Below are 24,316 nucleotides of genomic sequence, written 5' to 3' on the forward strand. Positions count from 1 at the left end.
AAAAGCAGATAACAACAATAATATCCCAACGCAATTACATACATATCACTATTCCAAATAATTAAAATAATGATTATAAAATAATCAAAAACGTTACAGATTCTTAACGCTGTCTCGTCTCTTGTGGAAGCTCATCTCTTAGATTTAATAATAGGTAATTTAATTTTTTGCTTTTTCGAGTGAGAGAACCACCTCGTGGAAAAGCGGAAGTCGCACGGAGTGTGCTCGAATGATACAAAGAATCCACTTTTTTATTAAATATCCGGCAGAATTGTCAATTATGAGGGAGCAAAAGACGAAAACATCGAGTTTTTCTTAACACATGCAGCGGTGTTGGATTTGGCTCATCAATAAGTGTCATAAAAATGCCAGCCAATTTATTAGCGCCGGGGACGCCAATGTTATTGCGGGGCTGGTGTTGAATGAGCACGGTTTTAAACAACCTAACGACTTCGTATTAATTCACATTCTTGTAAAGAAATTTCAATTTAGTTTTTTCCGGATGTTTTATTTGACTGAATTGGTGGTGCCTGGCAACGGTCTTCCGACATCTGTATCCATCTTTCTCCCTTCCACTGGCATTCTGTACATTTCCATCCGATTTCATCCCATTCTTTAAATGTACATTTTCCACTCATCGCCGCGGCGTCGTTTCTGTTTTATACGTTTTTCCATTTCGCAGCATCGAAATGGGCAATCTACTTGTTTAGTATTGAAAAGTTTCCTCTCAAGCATCGGTATATGTGAGGTTGTAATGAATCCGGGAACACACTTTATGCCCGCCGTTGACGGAAAGCATTGTTTATCTCTCACCAACGGCTCATATTTCTCACTTGATAAAGCGGAAATATAAGAACATTCGTATAAATTGAAAATGTGTAATAATAGACGTTCCCGGGATGCAGCCGAGAAGGTAAACAAGAAAGCTGGCGACTGGGACATGTCCCCCCAAATTAAAAATCTAATTTGTATTCCAGTGCCAGAAGAATTACACCGGCACCGTCTCAAAACGGGAACTTATTATAGCAATTGTTAATTATTTCAAAAAGGATCGATAACCGTCTCGTTTTCATCTATCTTCTTTACTGTTATTTACCTTAATGCAATATAAGAAGACACCAGGTGACGTTAATTAAATCCGAGAAACAAGTTAACGAGGTAATTAAAAACGACTCGTTCATAAATGAAATGAACAAATTAAAATAATCGAGAAATGAACAAACGATATTTGAACTGTTTTTATATTGCACGAGCGAAGATATTCCTTAAGATAATTCTTGTGTTCGTTAAAGGTTCGGCGTGATTACTTACCTAATTGTTTTGTTCTTCTATAATAGTACATATTGTTATACGAGTTGCACAAGACAGTCTATTTCGAACGAGTTCGACAACGTGTCTTGTGCAAGGAGTGTAACATGCTATTTTTTCTACTTCGGGTTCATTAATTTAATTTTTTAAATATAAAATTATTATCTAGTGACTTTTATTTTAATGGAATTGGGTTGGTATTGACGAAGCAATGTCATTTCATTGAAAATTAAATTTTAAATGGTCTCCCAGATGTTGTTATAATAATAATCTACCCGCTTAATAGTTTATTTTGATCCAAAACATGGATTCAGGTTCAAATGACATTTAACACTGAATTTACTTTCAGTACCAACCCCAAATTCAATTATCACTAGAAACGATGCTAAAATTGATCTTTGTGAAACTGTTTTCGGTGTCACAAAATGCTCATTGTGACAACGAAGTAGAAAAAAATATTAATGGCTTTACTTTTTCACCATTAACTTTAGGACAACTTAACATACATATACCAGTATTTAATATCAGGAAAACTTGTACTTCCTATTATGATACACCCATGGAGTACACCCCATCTTCTCCACTCACCATTGTTTAGCATGAGTAATTGTTATAATCGATTTCAAGAAATGGTTCCAAGTTTAGATATTTTTAATGATAGTCTTCAGAGCCTTAAGCTAAAGATTCAATCGGCCATGTCACATCCTACTTAATTGGACTTAGTGTGTAGTATTTTTGTCAATAGTAGATTCCGTACACCTCTTTATTTTGTTTATTAAATACTTATAAGTTAGGTTTAGTTAATCTCATGTATTATTTTATATCTTAAACTGGGCCTCTCCGGCCAGCTGGATTAAATAAATATTATTATTATTGGTACAATAATTAAACTATTGTAATGCGAAATTTAATGAGTAATGACTTAACGAGAGATAATTTCGGTGTAAACAATGGGGAAGTGCTTAATAAATCTCACGTTTCATGCAAAACATGCATGAATATGTGCCGCAATTATTTTATTTTGCTGATAAAATTTTGTCCGAAAAATTTACATAATTTTTTCATTTGTATGCACAACTTTGATTAATAATATTATTGTGTAACGTAATGCAACGTGAATTTATTGCAATTGTGACCACAAACCGCGACCGTTCAATACAAAAAGGCCGTTTGTAACACCTAAACACGGTAATTCAGCACAGAGGCGTCTCTTTTTTCGACACAACTAATAATCTGCACAAATTAATTACTTGGTTCTCGGATAATTGCTAATTATTGGTATTTACAGGTCAGTCGTTTCGGTATAATTCAATGTAGACCAAAATTACAAGCTTTGATATGCTAATTGCTCCCATAATATTTGATAAATTAAGCTGGAACTATGCATCAAGATAGTTAATGGTGTTATAGGCAATCTCACCGCAGTAATAATCCCACCCGTCATTAAAAATATTATGATTTCATTAAACGGCTATTATTATTAGGCGTAAACCGTTCGGTTATATTGGGTGTAAGTTTGTTTAAAGGAACAACAGCATTAACATATCGGATTCATTTTTAGGTGATCATAAATTCAGCAAGATAAATTTAGTCCGGATGTGGCCAGTTCAGCCAGTCGAGTCCTAATGTATATTTTAGGTTTCAGTTCACGCCTCATAAGCGAAAAAGTTGTCAGCTTCTACGGTCTGACAAGAAAACAGATATCCCTAAAGATCATCAATCATTCTTGATTATTTCCGGAAAATAGAATAACTATAATAAATTTATCGCCAATCAATACTTGGATTATCCTAAAATCAGAACGTGCCTCACAATTTTCTAAAACTGTTAACAGAATTATGTAGTTGGTTTGAAAAATTAATTTTATCTACGATCATCGGATAAAAGCAACTATATTCATGTGAAAGCTCTAGTGTAAATTGTCATTTTATCCACCGATAAATTAAAAGAGAGCTCTTATTGGTTCCCAGCCATGGATAAAATTGACAAGATCTTTTATCCATCGGACTTGGACCAATCAAATTTAGAGATTGCAGTAACTGCAGCAACTTAACCAAATATAAGAACGTAACCATGGTAACAAAATGAACATTAAAATTTAAAAATTTCAAAGTATGTATTGAACTAAGATTTTGTTTTATATTTTTTTTGTATATTTGATCGTAGATAAATTGGTATAGTTTGTTCGATTCACATTATTGTGTATCCATTTCATATAGAAAGCTGCTTAAATGAAAAATCCTATCAATCTTGAACTTAGTACTATTACTAAATCATTTTGAAAACGTCACTTTATAATAATCTTTATGGACAATTCTTATTGAAATGGTGCAATTGCCAGGTTATTTAGGAAATATGTATTTAGTACGGAATAATTGTAGATCTGATGTAAACTTTGACTGAACAAATAATTTTAAAATTTAAAGTGCAAACTTCTCATTTACAAGCAGAGGACATGAGTCCGTCGCAAACATCGTACAATAAGGGCATCACAAGTTGCAGCCCTTTCAAATTACATTTCAAATTAAAGTGATTTGTAATCAAGTCAAACTAATAAAGCAAAATGAAATAAGTGATGTTTATTTTTCTAGTGAAGTAAATTTACTCAGAATTGAGTAACAAAAAATAAATATTTGTAACAAAATTAAATTCAATTGGCCCGGCGCATCCACCATTTTCCACACCAATGTTTTACTTATAAATACCTATTATAAAAGTGTCGTTGGTTTCTGCAAAAATCCTTGAACAAATCAATTTGTATTAATAATTGTCATCTTTGGCATAAATTACACTTTTCTATTCCACTCGATGGCGGCCCAAGTGGGGGGTAACATTCTAAACGACAACAGGGGTGAAATGTTATACTTTTTGTACACTGGCACAAAATTACAAAGAATTGTATCGTATCGTCACAAAGTAATAACGTTAATTAAAAACAAAATAAAAATTAATAGGTAGAGGAAATAAATCGATTATGCAATACGTTCCTGATACGAAGAGCGGCATATCCAATTGTAAGAGAATGGGGAAGGGTTGTTTGTAGAAATTTTCCTCTGTGTGCTCAACGGCCACTGTGTCTTTATGGGCAAGCTCCATGGAGGTTCATTAGAGAAAAAAAAGGTTTTATGCTGCGGATGAGTAATATTTACGAGAAGTACGAGTACTCTATTTACTGTTGTAAAAACAAAATTTTATGGTTACATTTTTTAAATTTAAACAATTTATAACATTTTTCGAGAGTGATCTTGTTCGTAATGTGGAATGGAATAATATGAAATGTGTTCATTACTCTGGCCTATAGTGATAGTAAGAGAGACAAAGAATGGTGTCATGTAAAATGTTAAAATTAAAATTACAACTTTTATTGCTATAGGGAACATTTTATAGTAAGAGCTCTTTTTGAAAAGTTGCGTTTTTCTGCTTTTTTTATATGTTTAAGTAAAAATAAGGATATCTAGCTTTGTGTTGAAGTTTTTGTGTAGCTAAATTAGAATTAAATTAAATTAAATTATTCTCAAAGATTTAAAAGATTGTTTTTTTTTTATATTTTTCTTTGAATTTTTATTATGGTATTGCACAATCAGGTCACCTCTTCTAACAAAAATTTCCTACCTACATAAATGTTGCACGTCACTAACTACGTTTTACACTCAAACTACGAGGGGAGATTTTTATATTATCTACCTAGCTATGAAGGAAAAGAGTTGGGAGAAAAGTAATATTTTATTTTTCACCAGATCAATGTTAACGGTTACACATTTATTCCAACGTTTTTCGAATAAGGCTATGCCTTCAAAAAAATTAAAAATTCCTTCACCGTCCCTTTTTGGTATTCATCCGAAGAAAAACGGCTTCCCTTCAAGTGCTTTTTTAATTTAGAGATAATTAAGAGATAATAGTCACTCGGTGCCAAACCTGGGCTGTAGGGTGGATGTTCCATCTCTACAAAGCACCACTCGTCGATTACTTCACGGACTGGACGAGCTTTGTGAAGTCTGCAATTGTCATAAAGCAGCATAATCTTTAGATCACAGTTGTGAGGCCTTTTTTTCCGTCTGTCAGTTTTCAACTTTTTGATTGTTTCCTTATAGACTTCTCTTGTTATTGTAGAGCCTTTTTTCATCAGTAAGATTCCTTGCATATTCCAAAACAACGCCGCCATCAGCTTTCCTAATGAATTCTGCGTTCTTGCTTTTTTGGCGGTGGAGATCCCTTGTGGACCCATTGTTATATCACCTGTTATTCGAAAAAAGCTGTTTGTCGTTACCCAAAGTCCCCAAGTTTTCTTCTCAAATGTGTTGCCAACACAGTTTTTGTTCGGGATTAAGCAATTTCGGAATCCAACGTGCTGAATTCTTATTCATTCCTAAATCTTCATGCTAAATTTTTAATAGTGTAGCTCCAATATCCCTACTAAATTGGCAGTCATTGAAATTCTTATTCATCGATCTGCTGAGACCAAAACGTCAATTTTCTTGATGTTTTCGTTGGTTCTTGCTTCAACAGACCTTCCGGGTCATCTTGAATTGATTCCCTACCCCATCGAAATTGTTTGGACTAAAATTATTATTAATTATTATTAAAATTTCATAATATAACACTTAAATTAACTATGTCCAACTGTTAAATTGACGCTGTAAATATACAGGGTGATTTATAATAGGTGTAAAAAACTTTGATATCGTGTTCAGGAAGTCATTTTAAGAAAAAAATGTTAGATAATTATAGGTCCTATTTTGTTTATTTACAGAACTACATCAGATTTAAATTTTATTGAAATAATTATTAAAGTACAACTTTCAAAAATGGATAACTAGAAAAATAAATGACTATGACAGAAAAATATTTCCTATAAAAGTTGTTCAAAATGTCCTTCTTGAGCTCGAATGCAAGCATGACACCTGCGAACCATTGAGTTGTAAACACGCGCTATTGTTGCATCATCTCGTGAAGTGAAGATGAGAACTGTACATGTTTATGTACGGTAATGTATTTGAAATTTTTTAAAAAGATCGTAACTCAGAAATATAAATCAAATCTTCGGTTTTGTGGGGCGAACCATCAACGACAAAATTTAAAAGTAGGGTAAATTCGCCTCGAACCTAGAACATACATATATTTTCCCGCAGCGGCGTTGTAATCCAGCACTGCGTCCGGAAAATTTCGTCTTTGTCCATTTGTCCCTAATTTATACCGGATTTTCCCCCGATATGCTAATCGGATGTTTGTACATAACATTAAAAGGTTTTTGTAATTTATGGTATGTCGGTAGTAAATCCCAGTTTTGTACGTGTTTGCACATAATATTCAGAATAATATAAGCAAATAACCAATTACGTGATTATATTATATGATGTAATTTTTTCTTGGTTGCAAACCGGACATCGGCAAACCGAGCTAAATGCTTTTTTGTTTGCATTTCATTATCACCACGTAGTGAGAATGTAGTTAGCGTAAGGACGCGTCAGGGTGTGTGACGTGATTTTTCTGAAAAATAAACGGTATTTTGTGCTGACGTGGCATTTAATCGGCGACGTGTGTAATAACAAGTTTTTCCTCTAGCCAAACTCACCGTGCAAATATTTTACCGAAGCTTCGTTTTGTTTACGATTTCTGGTTGGGGAGCTGAGAGTTTCAAAGGACGAAAGCAGGTTGCAAGAGAACACTGCTTTAGGTATTTGATTGGAATTCAATCATTGTCGGCTTGAATTGAAATTAATTGAAAAGACATTTTTGGAGACTCATTTACATTTCAAAGAGTATCTCTTGTAGTGAATTTTATACAAATAAAATTAATGCCTTTCTAATCGCCGGCGAGTTAAGTTCTCCACTCTCGTTCATGAAACGATTTCCAGGCGCCAAGTATTTGTGGAATTTGAACTGAAAACGATTTTACAAATTCGATTCAGTTCTGGAGAATCAGAATACAATTGTCGAGATGCTTCGCAGGCGCCTGGCAGCAGGAGCAGGACGAGTGTTTGCCTGGACCACTTCGCCAGGTCTCTTCGATGTTTGTCGCCATGGTTACTTTTGAATAAAAATAACAAGTTCAAAATTATAAGGTACAATGCCATAAACTTATAATTAAGAGTTTTCACGGCACGTTTCGATATTCTTCCCTAATTGGCCACTTTCAGATCAATAAAACGTTTTGTCGGCTACAAGCCCGATTTCACCCTCACAAATAAACTTCCGCGTCCACAGCTTCACAATCAAATCACGAATATTTAGCATTTTTTACAGATTACAACAAAACTTCGTTAAGACGACGCTCTAAATCAAAACACAGCCCGTTATAACCGAAGAGTGTATATCCCGCACAAAAATAAATTATAAATTGGTCTTTAGTTCGAGGATTTACCACTAGTGGATTTGAGTGTGGCAGCCTTTTGTGTGGCCCATCAAGCACCAATTCCTATTCGTATTAAGGTCGCATTCATCTCGCCGAAATCCGGGTTAATGATTCGCATTTATGGCGCAAACTTAGCCTTCGCCAGTTTGTTTTTTATTGTAAACTTCATCGTCATTCCCTTGTATAAGTTGAGACAATGGAATAATAATAAGTATGCGTATCGTGCGCGGAGTTTCAAAGAAATCTGCAGAGTGGAGTGCCGCTGCTCCGGCGGCTTCCCTCGCTCAGCCTTCTTGGTAGCTGGCTGTATCATCCATTATCCACGCTTCGTAAATCTAAAGTCAATAATAACATTAACCGGCTTAAAGTTTCGATACGAGATTCAAAAGTTTCCCTTAAAACATCTTCACTGCACCAACTTTTAAAACGATAATGGCCACGTCAATTCCGTATCAGCTTCCTGTTTTAATTGGAGGCTGAACGGCATTTTTACAGCGCCGTAAAAATGTTATCATCTTTGATCCGCCGCATGTTCGAAGAAAGGATTCGCGAACCGTCCCGCAACACCTGAACGCCGTCTTTAATTGAACCGCACGATGCGCCCTGCGATCTGATCTCGGACGTCACTTCCTTCTGCTGCGAGTACTCGTGCCGAGTGGAATCATGTGCGTATTTAATTGTTTCATGCGGTGCGTTTAGTTATCGCCGATTGACTAATGGCAACATCGCTTTTAATCATAAACAAATCTGTAAATTCTAAAGTGTCTATTTAAAATGCATTTCATAATGGGCTTTTGTGCCATCACGAAATGAACATTATTGTGAACGTTGTTGTACAGAATGGATGAATGTAATCGTAACGATCAAAACATTCGAGGTAAATTATTTAAAATTGCAATATCACAATACGTTCGTTTTACGTGACATTTACTGTTACGAAAATGAAAAACGACTTATAACGCAACAAAAAATGCTCGTAACGTTGCATCGTGTTTTTTCTGGGGATGTTTAATGTGGAAATTAAATGAAACTCAATTATTAGATCTTTTCAAATGCGTAGTAAAATACACAGATAAAAGACTCGTTTAGAAACCGCTCGCTCTGCCGATATTAGGTATGAATTAACTTTAATAAATTAAGTCTATTTATGTTCAGAATAATTTAAATGGATGCGTAAACGTGTTTTTAATCTGTTTTCTTTGCCTGAAATTTGAGCAAACATAAAAGTCGCCCTTCCAAAAATAAAATATGGTTCTTATTTTCTTAATATTAAATATGTATTTCTGAAAAAAGCTCTCGATTATAATCTACCTTCTTACGACATTAATTAAATAAGAAGAGTGCTACTTAATAATTGAAGAATTTAGATTAAAAGCAAATGTTGTCTTGTCGCTCCTATTTACTCGTGCAATATTTAATGTTTTCCGTCGGCGGTTTAAAAAAAACAGTGCAAGATAGAAAACGCTGCTTTTTCTCTTGTGCACACACAGAATTGTAATTAATTTTTTGCCGATATTTCTCGTTCTTCTTGCCACATAAGAGCCTGCTCACAAAAACGTGAAGAGTGTACATGAGAAGATTTAAATCACAGATGATGAAAAGGCACAAAATAATCACATCACTTTGCAAATTAAAATAACGTTGATTTAATTTTTTTCATCAATTGGGCAATAATCTAATAAATTTTTCATTTTCGTTTGCTGAGATACATAACCGGAAAAGTGGTATACAACTAAATATATAAACTTTCCCGGTAATGTACCTAACTTGACATCTGTCAAAGATAACCTCAAAATTTACATTTCATTAATGTTTTTTGAGACTTCGCCCAAACGAACACGAAAAACGTTATTCAAAATTCGTGCGCTGTCACTTTTCAGCCTGTTTTGCATCACTCGGCTAACGCCTCGTACTTCAAATTTCGGTCTCATACCTGAAAAGTAATCTGACAGCTCTACTCATATGAAAATAACTATTAAACATAATCTTAATCTAGGATCTAATCTAAAATCAATGTTACTTATATAGAAAAGCTAAGTGAAATTATCATTAATTATTACACCCAGCTATTTCGGAATTTTTAAAGCCTACATTAAATGATGTTTCAATAAAGAAGTTAAACCATTAAACAATAATAATGAAATTTCGTTCATTTTGAACAAATTTTTACTTTTAGTTACATAAAGTAAAACTAGAAACTGATTTACTACCCAGTATCCACGTAGCGCACTTGAATAATTGATTTATTAAAATGGCAGTCTGCGCTGTAAGTATGAATGCAAGTATGCAAGTACTATGCAAACTTTTAGTCAGTAAAACAGTAAAAGATGTAACATCCAACACCACATTTATATTTATCCATCTGGCTATAATATCGGGTGTCCATTAAAATGTCCTGTCAAAGTTGAAGAATGGATTGTGAACGCACCATGGATTACAATTCTGACAAAGCTGTTTAAATTTAACCTCACTTTTTGCGTTGTATGTGTTTTTAATCTGCAAGTTGATGACGGATCCGTGATCCGTAGTACGTTCACAATCTACTCTTCAACGCCAACTTTGATGAAAAATGTTAATGAACACCGATATACAGGCTGAAATCGAAATAAATCATAATATTAAAACCCTTGAATCTTCAAACCAATTGTGAAAATCACATGCAGTTAAAAAAATATATTTTCTGTTAGCGTACATTATATTCTCTCACCAAATATAACACACTCGTTAAAATCTACAGAAAATTGAACTCGTGCTGCGCACCCGGTCAATTTTCACCGGTTTTAACTCGGGCTCCGATGATAATCATAACTCTAGTTATATTATCCCCGAGGATACTCTTTCTATTCTATTTTACCTAATTAACATCGTTGAAAGGGAATCTTGTGATATAACGGGTGTTTTTCTTTTAATTTGGCGTCCAAGTAGGCGTTGAACTGTCAATTGTGAACGCACTATACAGGTTACGAATCACGGATCAGCTGTTTAAATCTTACGCTTTACACGAGTGGTGCGATCTCAATCGACTCTCCAACGCCTACTTCGACGCCAAATTTAAAAAAACACCCCTTATAACTTATATTCTCACTACACTTTCATCATTTACACTTTTCCCTGATTTTTATTTCACATTTAATTGTAATGTTTTTATGATACTACACACTACTATAAAACATGATATTACTCTGACATCTGTTACTCCTTTATTATATAAGTTCGCTTATAGTCTAGCATTAAATTTTAAAATATCTGTCTAGACCTTTAAATATAACACCTCGTCAACAAGCGCAAGTTCACTCTTGCTCTAATAAGCCAATTGTTGCTATTACCTTAAACCTGTTGTGTCATAAACAGGTCGCATAATACCTTCAACCAAACAACGAAGGGGCTTCTCACGTTTATGTTAACAGCTGGCATTGTTATCTCAATAAGCCAATGATCTCGATTCACCTAATATGATGTAAATGCAATACATTATCGCCTCCTAGGGCGACAAACAACCTCTAAATCAACTATTATTTTTACTGTCCATTTCAACAAACTTGCAAATACAATATGAAGCAAAAAACTAAATGTAAGCCGCTCAAACAGTTTTATTTCTCAATAGAAAGATTAAGACGCTAATTTTGATCCAAGATTGTAAAGTGTTTCGACGCCTCGAAAAATTTTTTTTTGTTCCTTCAACCACTCTTTTGTATAAACTTCATTGCGGCTCGTCTCTTGTGGAGAACCATATCGAGAATCAAATCAATATTTTCTCGTGCACAGTTCTGGAGCATTCCAAGCCTAGTGGAGGTTCACAAAACTCTCTGCCAGATTAACTATAGTAAATTTATTTTTGTAATGACAAACTAGAGTTACTAAATTTAGTAACTTTTGTCTTGTAAACACACCTTTTTACCGCGAATTTGGGCTTTTAAAAAGTTAGGTTATGGATCACATCATTTGCTTCTACAATTTTGTACTTTATCATTACGTTTCCATTATCTCCATGAGTATTTTCTTTTATTTTGTTGAAAGCCTTTAAAACGTGCCGCTTCGTCTGCTTGTTTATTGATGCTCTACTCCGTTTTGGAAATTCATTCATTATGGCAACGACAATATAATAAGACAATCTTTGCCAACTGTCTAATTTTTATTTATTTTGTAAAAAAAAAATCTAACCAAAAAATGAATTTACTATACAGGCTATTTCACGAGTGATAATGACCCCGGCGGAATACAAAAAGCAACCCAAATACATTGGAACGTAAACTGGACATGGTGGAGATAAATATCCGGTTTTTCCTCCTAATGTATTGTGGGTTGCATTTTCTATTCCGCCGGACTCATTATTATCACTGGTGAAATACCCTGTATATGCTAGATATAGTTTATTACTCCGAAGCTCTGGGTTTTGTTTCGTTTTAAAAAAAATAAAAACACATACAATTTTTTATTTGTCAGTCAATCAATGACTCGTAGAGATATTCGTTAAGTAAAAATGTTTTCCTATCGAACTAAGTACAAATTTCGTTGGACGTATCTGCTACTCGTACATTGGCATAATTATACCGGAATATTTCTTTACACTTTAGAGAAAAATGAATAAATAGTTAACATATTTTGTGCGCAAACTGGACAAGCGAATTGAGAAATTAAAATGCATTTTTCCGGTCGTCATCTCCATCAGAGTGGTGAGTGAATCTCAAGCGGCAAAATTATTTCAGAAAAGAGTAGCGGCGCTGTCCCCTGTTGACCTCTTAATTAGCGATTCCCTCGACTCGATAAAAGAAGTGAATTGAATTCGATGTGGTGTTTGCGTATTTTAATGAAATGGTGGTAAATTTGACAATTTCATCTCCTGAAGTCGTTTTAAACGCTGCATTCGACTGCGAAAGCTAAGTAATCAACATTTCAAATTTTATCTTTGATATTTCCTTCCACTTTTCCATGTTGTATGCATTTACATAATCTGTTTCTTTTTTTCTTGTTTGTTCATTTATCGCTGGTGGGGCTGCTTGTTTCCCGTAATGCTATTATGCACTTCTCACGAGATTACTTTGCATAAGATTTGCGGTCCGTTTTATGTGGTTATCCAGTAAAAACCGGGAGTGTTTTTCGTAATTAAGTTTCTTCTCGTTGACGGCTTTGAAGCGGCTCGTATTATCGTGTCTGAGTAATGTCAGCCCCAAGATTAAATATGAAAAAAAAATGAATTAGTACTCCCGCATTTTTACGATAATATAATTGAAAAGGATATTCTGCGAACAACTAAAGGAACGACTTCGGAAAAGGGAAACTAATTACCGACCTTCGGGATTGGCCGAGAGAAGATCTAAGGGGTCGAAAGGTATCAACCCCTATTTATTGCGTTTGATTTCTTCCTCTTTTATAAGGTCGAAACAATGTAATGTTTTTAGAGCGATAAATATTACATCGACGGTCGTTTCTTTAAGTTGGGTTATTTCAACTCGGCGTCCGTACAAATGATCGAATGAATATTTCAGAATTACAAGCTGAAGAGAATCCAAGAAAACCCATTAGAGTAATAATAGAAATCTCTGACCGGTCTTCGAACATCGACAGGGAATAGATCGAGCCATTAGGGTTCGTCATGTACATAAGATAAATTAGTGCCGAAGTAAATATGGACACGACAAGACTAAGATCGATGAATTGGTTGCAGAAAGGCTCATCCGACGAATTTTTTCTCTCCTGTCCGCCCTCTCTCCATTCTGCCTTCTTGCCCCTTGGCATAAAGACCTCGTAGACGTTTTATTTCTTTACGTAAATTAGGACAGACCATTAACTTGCCCTAGTATTGATGAAATTAACTTCAATTTATCTATGCAGAATTACTAACTCAATTTTGCAAGCACTAAAACTGGCATTAAAGTGCAATTTACATCCAACACTGATGTGTTCGATTAATCATTGTTACAGCATTATGGATTTGCTTTCGGATGATAAATCAACACGCCATCAAAAATTCTTCCTGCAGAAAACTATCCAATTAATGCCACTCTAAGATGGCTCGGAAATAATGCGTTAAAAACTTGATACTTCGATGTCAAAAGTTGCAAAATTTGTTGGAAAGGTTCCAGTTTTTTCTCTGCTGATATATCTAAGTTTTAAATCATCTCGTTGTGATCGAACATTTGTCAGCTGCACATAAAATAACATGAGTCTCATGCTCGTTTTCAAAATGACAAATTCTAATACCAAAAGCATTTATATCAAGATTTTTATTTTTGTTTCAACCAAGTCACATTTTTACTTAAACCCTTCTGGTTCAAGGTTCATCCATCATTTCGTTATTTTGATTCTCCTGATAGTAAAAAGAAAAACAGATAAAATTAACACTAACTCCAATTTTTTTTATAATCAATTGTCAAAGTGTTGTCATGTTGGTATAAGCCACTGGTTATTTGATAGTTATTAGATTGGCAACGTAAAATGTCAACTGTATGTCAGTCATTTTGATGTAAATTGTAAAGGCGCTTGCGCTATTGAAGACGCAATTACATTTAAATAAAAATACAAAGTTAAATGAGTTTCCGAAAACAAGGATCTAACACAACGAGAAAAATTGGCTATGATTAGATTACGTGAAGAAATGCAGACAGAAAAACCGACCATGCTAAATTGCAGTAAAGATGCACACATCATATTCGAGGTATTTTCTTTTAATATATGGGTTCGTCACTGCGAGGAACTGATTAGAGAGGACTGGAAAAAATTTATGGGAAATCTACCAATTGAGGACATTCCTCTTCCGCAGAATCATATTCGGAAGACGATTGGGGGTTAGATTCTCAAAATGAATAGGTAAACTGCTTATATAACCCATTAAATAAATTCCCATTTTCCTGTATATGTTAAGTTGCACTTTTTAGTGTGATTATCGTCTTTATTTCTTGTCTTTTGGTATAAAATTTGGTTACACCTGAAACTTTTCTGACATTTGAAAATTACTGATATAACCTCAAACCTGATCTAGGGAGATTTTACGATAGAAGTGTCCCGAAACGAAAGGTTTTAGGGTGGTACAGCCTGGTCTTTGAGGGAATTTTGACATTGACAATTGATTTAAAAAAAAAATGGACTATAATATACTTGAAGATCGTTACACATTAAATACCACAACAAAAATAAAATATATTCTATTCAAAGTACTTAAATTAGAGTCTGGTTTATGGTCATGTCACTACAAGTTTGTTCCCCGATTGAAAGCAACTTTGGCAATTTAGAAGTTACTCCCGCAGTGACGAGGGTCAAGGTGTTATAATCTCTTTTACTACCTGAAATAGTTTTCAAGCTCTTGTCCATAATGGGGTAAAATTCAAACATGTGTCCATTATTTAATTAAATCCACGTCAGCGGTTATGACCAGATTCCGCTGGACATAGTTTGAACAAAACTTATTCCAAACGAGTAGCTTGTAAGTGTAATTTGCTATAATCTAAAGGTCGGTGATGGAAAAACAGCATAGTGAGCTTAAGGTGCAGTTCCTACGATGGGCTTAGGCCAAAAAGTTGCAAGCTGCAGGACGTAGGTATCTAATTTCATCTTTTTTAAAATTTGACTTTCAAAGCTGATAAAAAATGAATACGAATTCCTTTGAAATTAATAATCTTCAATTTTTAATTAAATATCTTCTCTGCTTATTCTATAAATATCGTTTCTCTACACAAGCCTTAGAAAACTCTGGGTGGTTAGTTTTAAAAATATATTTTTTGTAAAAGATGTGATTCAGACTACTGCTTGGTCACTGAACAAGTGACGTTTGACATTCACAGTTTGAGTTACAACAACTGAAAACGAGGCCTCTTAACTGCAATTTTTTTAAGTGTCTGCATAATCTCTAATGGTTTTTTGTTTTTGATTAATAACTTACCAGGGTTGTGTTGTGCGAATAGTGTGTTACGTTTGCATTGGCGGCACTTCGAGCGCTTGATAGCTTATTATTTTGGTGGCAGAAATACAATTATGTCAGTGTTGGGTGCTTATGCATAATTCAGTTTCATGCATTAATACATTAGACAAAATGTCTCCCGGTGTCCTAGTTCGGCAATAAGGTAGGTACTAAATGGCTGAAAGTGGCTATAAATTTAGGTTCGAGTTTGACAATTTAAACTGGGTGCTGCAGTAGCGTCGAGGCCCGAGTTGCATGTCGAACGCCCCGAAACCGACGCAGTAGAAGTGCGGTCAGTAAAGCCGCAGTGGCCAATCCAGCATCTCTATCTCGTTGACGCAGCGATGCAGAATAACAAACTATGCACCTCGGCGAGGGACTCCACATCCAGACAACAGTTTCAGGCCCTGATTGTCCAAACGCAATTCTTGTTTGTATATTTGATCAAGGACTGTGTATGGACATCATCGCTTGAGACGTTTCACAACGAGCGACGCACTTGCGGATAAATTGGATGCCACCAGAAACTCGTTAGTGTCTCGAGTTGCGCGGTTTCTCTTTAAATTCCTCCAACTTTCGAGATTGATACCCACATCTGTTGATTTTATGGACGAATCGAAACATTCTTATATCGGTTCGAGACAGTTATATAGTTCAAAACGGCCATTTATCTCGACTGAGATTGTCATAGAAACTCATTTTTTCGCTCATACGTTCATAAATTCTTGTTCTCAATGTTGAGTGAATGTGCTGAGAGCGTCATTTATTTAGCCGAACGGCGTCTTCCAAAATAGACAACAAAAACCAAAGTCAATAGCTCGGGAGAAGACTAGAATTATTGCAAATAATCTCAAATTGTTGTTCATTTTAAAAGCTTTTTCTGTAACTTCTCTAACTCCCCCCGCTATTCCTCTCCAACCTATCACACCTACCACATCAACCAAAATAAAACATATTTATTACTGTTTAGGAATTTTTATTGAATTTAATAAAAAAAATATATTTCAATAATAATACATGAATAAATTCTCCTCTCGGTGTTAGATGAACGTGGCGAGAACATTTATTCAACCGAGCCTCTCACGACTGTAGACAACGGGAGGATTGAGTCGCTCGTTTGAGAGAATAGTGGAATTAGTTAAAATAACGTCCAAATTATTGTTTATTTTAACAAGCACGCTGTGCAAATTTGTGGTGTCACTGCAGGTGTATATTCTTTTTATTCCCCGCGGAAGAGACCATAAAACGTTATAATCTGTATGTTCTGGCGGGACCGTGACGAACATTACGAAAAAGTACGGTTAAAGGCCCTCGGAATACCTAAACAAGCTTTAAAAAATAGCTCTCGGGTAAAATATCAGATTTGGTGGAGGCGCCGGGTATAATACTTTCCTCTGGAGGGAGATACCTGGATGATAATGGAGACATCGTTAGGGAGATCGTATCAGAATATTTGACGTGTTGTTTAGAGAGGCTAATAATAATAACAGTTTAAACAATTTCTTTTGAAATATTGTTATTTCTAATAATATTGCTTCAGAACCGGAGTTCTCTTGCGATATTAATTCCTTGACAGAATCTGATTAAAAGATTTGCTCTCCTAGCACAAAAGATACTGCACGAATTTTGATTCGACATGAACAACGAATATATGACCTTTCAGATGCAGGAGGGAACGAAATGTGAATGCATTATTTTGCACCACAAAGCAAACGTGTTTGTGAAATTCAAGCATCAGCAAGAAAAGTTATGCTAACAACGTCCTGAGACCAAGCAGGTGTTATAGTTTCAGCAGCAGGAAAAATCAGACAATGACGACGTCTATGAAAATTGTTAATTTCGGGTTTTGTTATAATCTTATTTTTAATTTATTACATTAAACGCTAAAAGATAAAAGACCCTTTCATGTTTATTCTACAACTAGTTTTTGAACAACAACGCAACTTATTACTATTTATTTTAATTGAAAAAATTGAACGAATTTGTAGTTTTATTGTAGCTAATCTTAATTTATTTTATGTTCGAGCGTATTATAATTCATGATTTATGATATCGTTTGTCGTCCATAAACTACCTCTTTAGGGACTCGTCCGTAATGATAAAGTAAAGCGGACGCTTTTCAATTTTGAGTATTACCTCAAAATAAACGTCAAAACAACTAAATTTCATAATTTAATTTAAATCAGGAAAGAATAGAATTAATAGAAAACTTTGCAGTAAAGATTCTTTGGCTTTTGTCGCAATTGCACTTACTTTGCTCATTATTACAATTAGAAATAAAGACGATTTCAGCTCGTATTTCAAACACAAGCGCTGTTCGTTTTCAAATAAATAGTAATAAACAACTTCGTAACCGCAGCAACAAAAACAGAACACTTCGAAATTATCGTAATTTTTAGAATCTATTAATTTTGTATCTAAAAGAAACTTAACTTCACAATCGAACATAAAGCTTTGTATGTAATTCGTACATAATTAGGCTTTGTGAACTTGCCCTATTTATTAGCCTCGCTCGCAAGCTCGCTCTGCCACAAACTATAGAGCTCGTCCACAAAGACCTATATTATGTACTTATTACATAAATAGCTATTAACTCAATTTTACGTCAAGCCATTCGAAATTTTTTTTTCACTACTAGTCTCAGAAGGCGTCATTATTTGTTATTTACTCCTGAACCGAGCCCAGAAGTAGAATTTCTCTCCCACGGTTAATAATTTTTCATTATTAACGCAGGGTTAACCGTCCCCTAACTTGGGCCAACCAACAGATATAGTAATAAAACCGCCCCCTAGTGCCCGCGTATTTTGAATACCAGCTTCCAATTGGCTTATTCAAAACGTGCGCACATTTTCGAAAGCCTGATGTACATCCACAAAAATTACTTGACGGCATCCGGCATCTCATTCGTTTTAACCTCGCTTCGCAAGTTTGACCACGTGTTTATGTTTGTTTGTTTTCCTTGGCATATTTCGATTTGTATTACAAAATAGTTTTTTTTTCAAGACTTTTGTTTCTCTATTTGTTAGAAATTGGTACGTGGTACGCTTCATTGTGAAACAGGCTTCGGCGTATATCGTTCTACGCAACTAGGCCACATCCCCTTTTTTTTATTACTATATCTGTTGGTTGGCTCAAGCATAGCAACGAAAGATTGTCGTTGATTTCATTGGTTAACGTAGACGATTTTCATAGCAATCGTTTAGAAATAACAACTCGGATCCGTCGCATCCGACAAAATAATTTTATTAATAATTATTATCAGAAAGGGTTTTTACGTATCTAGTAGTGAAAAAAATAGTACCTATATAAACCGCGGTAGAGAAGTCTCTTATAGCTTTCGCGCCTTACATCCCTCAGCGAGCCTCGGGATCTAATTTTGGCGCTCTGGCTATAATCATGAACTTCTCCACCTTGGTGTATAATATGCTATTATTTACAAATTGTTACTAAGAAAGTTTTAATATTGAACATTGTTGTAAGTTGAATTCAAGGCTTCTTATTGGAATTTACATACCAGGTGTAGAATTGGTTTACGAGACATAGGATTTTCAATGTAAAAATAAAGAGTTTCAATTATTGGCTCCCCTAATAATTTTATGCCAAAATAGTTAAAATGAAAGTTAGAGAGAATTAAAAATACTGTCTAATTACACTCTTTGTTTTTTTCTAACATCTTGTGGTACTGAAAGAAAAGCAAGAAAGGACTTAACACAAAAATACTAAAAAGTAGCACTAGCCATGAAATTTGACTTTTAAAATACTATGTATTTGTCGGATGGTTTCTATATTATTTAATTGTCTTTTGATTTGCCTTTCAAATGAAGTCGTACTCCTGAACAGGATGAATGAAAAGGTGTCTTCCATTAAATGCTCAAACTTCTCTACAATTCTTCCAATTGTTTCTGTGGCAGAAATTGATCGGTCTGGGAAACCTGAAGCAAATATTGCTTGGAAGTTGCTTAAAAAAGATCCTCCATAATAACATTTAAAGAAAGAAATACAATTCATGCTTAGTAGTACTTTTGACTGTTTTTGTGTCAACTTCTTTCTTGCCTTTCTTTCAGTACCACAAGATGTTAGAAAAAAAGTAAGACTGAAATTAGACAGTAATTTTAATTCTCTCCAACTTTCATTTTAACTATTTTGCCGTAAAACTATTAGGGGAGCCAATAATTGAAACTCTTTATTTTTACATGTAAAATCCTATGTCTCGTAAACCAATTCTACACCCGGTATATTATAATATGTGTTTGTAAGATAGATAATTCCAAGTAAGTATCTTTTAAAATATAAAATAATTATGTGAAAATACTTAATTTCAAGGATTTGAAAAATTAACCGTAAAATTAAAATCATCTCTGTTGTAAATGAATTACCTTACGTCATTATTATTATTATTATGCAATTTATTTGACAATGTCAATTTAAACAAATGAATAGTTTGAAAAATTTAAAAATCATAGATAACAACCGGGCAATAATGAAAACACTCTAATTAATAACATAATTACATAAACATTTTTGTTTTATAATACAAAAATTTCCGATAATATTGCGGAATCTGGAAAAGTGCCCCGAATGCTTGCAGCGTTTCCACGTTGAATGGCAAGGGAAATCCTCTCGAAAAGGAATTTCTTTGATTTTGAATCGCCTGATTCCGCGATAAGTCGTTTTCCGATGACATTAATGAAATCGATGGCTTCTTTGCACCAAGGGCCTAAGGTTTCAAATGCTAAACCTTTAAACACGTAGTTTGACGAAATGATTGAACTATATTTGCTATGTTTGCGTTTGCAAGCCATTATTATTATTATTAGTTATTACTGTTCTCAGCTATACAGGGTGTTTCAGCTAAGACTTTCGAGCCTAATAACTCCGTTATTTTCCAAAGGATTTTTGTGAAATTTAAAATTCAGATATTTTAGACGGTGAAGAATAAAATCCCATTAATGCAATTACCCAAGTCTTAAAAACGTAATTTTTACATGCCTTTTTAAAATGTTGAATCACTTAAGATTTACATCAAAAAATTGATCGTCAATAAAAAATGCTGTAGGGAGAAACTCGTCCTCGAAAGACGTCTGGTTTGCAAGAAAAAAGAAAAAACTGTGTTAAACGTAGCTGCAAATGCAAAAACGTAGACGCCTATGAAACAAACGCCCACTATCGCCCAATTTTGGTCATCCCTTTTCGCACAAACGCAGGTGACATATTTGACGTTTATATTGCTAATCTTACAAACATTTACAAAGTTAAAGACAACATTTAGACGTAATTTATTATACTGGATGCTTTAATTCTTCCATAAAGGACTAAAACACGATCGGGATATTTTAGCAAGGTAATTTAGTGTCTTCTAATAAATTGACGACTCTCTTAACCTTACATTTTGTAAAGCCTACATTTGGATAGTGTTCCACGAGAAAACGAACTGTGTCATTGAAGTTCTTACGACACTCTCCATAGGCAAAAATTGTTTCCTTTTTCAACAATATTAAAATTTCTGCCATTGTAGTCAATTTTTAGAGTATTTTCAATAAATTTACACAATTTGACGTTTCTAATAAAGCGCGCCCAATTTTGACAGATTTTAAAGGGTGTACAAAATGTTGCTTGGCAATCTTTCATCAATTGTTTCAAAAGGTAACTGCTCAAATACCTTCAAATTTTACATTAAATTTTTAACAACAAAATCTAATATTTTCGTTGAATCAGACGAGTGATTTAGTTAATTGTTTGTGTAGACCCCTATTTTTTAATGTTTAACAATCTAATAATAATCGCGCCTAATTTTCAATAAAGGAAGCATGTGTTAAAATTACATTTTTTAACTTGAGGTTATTTTATTATTACTAATTGAACCTTCGCCGTCTAAAATATCTGTATTTTAAATTTCATAAAAATCCGTTGGCAAATAACCGAGATATTAGGCTCGAAAGTCTTAGCTGAGACATCCTGTATACAGGGTTATTCACGAAAGACTTCCGATGAAAATTTCGTTATATGTGTTACTGTGAGAGTCCGAAAGTAGTGAATGTCAACATTCGCCGGTGAATGTCGACAAATACCAAATGCCTTGGTGAAAGACCGAACATTTATTAATTTTATTATACATTCGGACTTTGACCGGTATATGTCGACAAACACGAATGATCTTCGGTGAATGTCGGAAACGACAGGTCGCAACAAGTTCTTGGGCGGTTCCAGCATCTTGTTTCTTGGCTTCGTCATTCTTTCGCAAGGTTTGACAGCGTGCGTGCAAGCTTGCTAATTTAATTTTTTTATCAGAAATTATAATTTGTGTTCAATGGCTACTGCAGTGAATCGTGATAAGTTTTTTGAAAAGTTACATGCCTTAATTGGAAGTAAACGAGAAGACAATTGTTTTTATTTTTCTCAAGAAAGGTACTCTAAAATCGTTTCTGAAGTGATTTTTGCTAAAAGAAAGTGTAGTACACCTTTGGACTACAGACGTTTAAAACGTTTTGACATTTTAAAAGTTAGTGATGAAGAAAAGCTAATTGTGCCATTAAAACCAGGAGAAACGAATATCCAGTATTATGTTACAAATGATGAGTTTAATATACTTTCCGAAACTCACATAAGAACAGGTCATGGAGGAAGAACACGAATGCTTAAAGAATTGCAAGTCAGATACAAAAATATTACTTATGAAGTTATAATGTTGTATTTAAATTTGTGTAAACAATGTCAAATGAAACACAGTGCGCCTAAAAAAGGTATTGTTGTGAAACCAATGGTCAGCTCCGAATTGAACTCTAGATGTCAAGTCGATTTGATAGACTTGCAATCACACAGGGATGGCGATTACGTGTTTATAATGGTATATCAAGACCATTTAACCAAGTTTGTCCAGTTACGACCTTTAAAAAGCAAGAGAGCGGAAGAAGTAGCATATCACCTTCTTAATATTTTTTTAACATTTGGTGCTCCCGCTATTTTGCATTCGGATAATGGTAGAGAGTTCAGTAATCGAGTCATATCTGAACTATGCGCTATGTGGAAAGATGTTAAAATAGTGCACGGAAAGCCTCGTCACAGTCAAACACAAGGCTCAGTCGAAAGAGCCAATCAGGACATACAGAATATGTTAACCGCATGGATGCAAGATAATGATTCAAATAAATGGTCAGAAGGTTTGCCATTTGTCCAATTCGCCAAAAACACAACTTATCACGAAGGAATACGCCAGAGTCCATATGAAGCCCTGTTTGGCGTTAAACCAAAAAGGGGCATAGCATCGTCATCTCTCCCTCGCGGGCAAATTGCAAACATTGAAACCGAAGAACACCTTGAAGCCTATGTTAATACTTTTGAAGAAAATTTGGGTAGTGACCATATTGATGACCATGTTTTAGATGAAAGCGACGTGGATAACCAAAATACAAAAGCTGATCCGCAACCTAGCATGTCTTCATCTCAAGCACTGACTGATCCGCCACCTAGCACATCTTCAACTCAAGCACTGACTGATCCGCAACTTAGCACGTCTTCATCTCAAGCACTGACTGATCCGCAACCTAGTACGTCTTCATGTCAAGCACTGACTGAACAACACGAGCTAATTTCTTCAAAAAGAGTAGCCGCAAAAGAGAATCTTCTACTTCAAGCAACAAAAATGTTGCGAACCTCAAAACGAAAGTTTCCTCCGGCCCAAATTGGTGATACCGTAAGAATTCAAGTCCCTGATGTCGACCGTGGTCGTACAGACCACCGAAATGTGTTAGCGGTTGTTGCTGGAATAGAGGATTCCGACTTTTATAGATTAGCAAACAAACATGGTACCTTGAAGCAACTTTTCACCCGTAATCAGTTTGCAATTTGTAAAGAAAAGTTACTTTCCATGGACGAGGTTTCAACTTAAGAAATGTCACTAAGAGAAGCAGCTTCTGCTAATTCAAAAAGTGGAGGGCAAGGCTACACACGTTGTAATTGCAAAAGGAAGTGTTCCACGGCTAAATGCAGCTGTAAAAACAAGGGGCTTTTGTGCAATTCGAAGTGTCATGGTAGTTTAAGTTGTTGCAATAAATAAGATTGTTAATACGTGTTTTTCTTTTTTTTTATATTTCAGTTTAAAAATTAAAATGTACGTGTAGGTACGTTTATTATATTGATATTATTTTAGTTGTGTTTTGTGATTTACAATGCCCTATTGTTTGTTTTAAGTTCAACAACAATGTCTTTATTTGTTTTCCAAATTGTTTTAATAAATAAATATAACCTATAGAGTTTTATTTTTGTTTTCATTTAAAAAAAAAGGTTTCTTTTCAACATACACCATGAGTGCATCCTGAATGTCGACATTCGCCGGTGTAAGTTAGAAATAATGATATTTGACCAATATTTCGGACATACGCCACACAACTTCGACAATGTTGACATTCACCGGTGTATCTCGACATTTACCGGATTTCGGTCTTTCACGGTAACATATGCAATCCAAACTACAACTACATTTAAGTTAAATCAACGATTGCTGGCCCTTACTGTCTGTCATGTCAGTATAATCTGTCATGTTAGTTTTCACATTTTGAACTAATCATAATTTTTCAAGAATACAAAAAAAAAAATGGTGCGCAAGCTGCATTTATTTACAGACGGCGATTTCCAAATAGGCAACATCCATATTTGTTGTAAAAACTTGTGCTCATAACCTCAACAAAGAGAAAGTGTCATGATTAATCTTATTCGCCAAGCTACTTGGATTGCTATAATTATTTCGAATTAATCAAAATATCAAG

General features: G+C 34.5%; 1 protein-coding gene across 1 annotated transcript; it reads left to right on the top strand.

The window, feature by feature from the left end:
• Positions 1–21,563: 21,563 nt before the first annotated feature.
• LOC138141147 (KRAB-A domain-containing protein 2-like) lies at positions 21,564–23,799 on the top strand. Its single transcript, XM_069061813.1, has one exon. It carries the CDS (start codon positions 21,862–21,864, stop codon positions 23,437–23,439), a length of 1,578 nt encoding a protein of 525 aa, XP_068917914.1. The 5' UTR covers positions 21,564–21,861; the 3' UTR covers positions 23,440–23,799.
• Positions 23,800–24,316: the final 517 nt, after the last annotated feature.

This window comes from Tenebrio molitor, chromosome 1 (genome assembly GCF_963966145.1).
Source record: "Tenebrio molitor chromosome 1, icTenMoli1.1, whole genome shotgun sequence".
Lineage (NCBI taxonomy): Eukaryota > Metazoa > Arthropoda > Insecta > Coleoptera > Tenebrionidae > Tenebrio > Tenebrio molitor.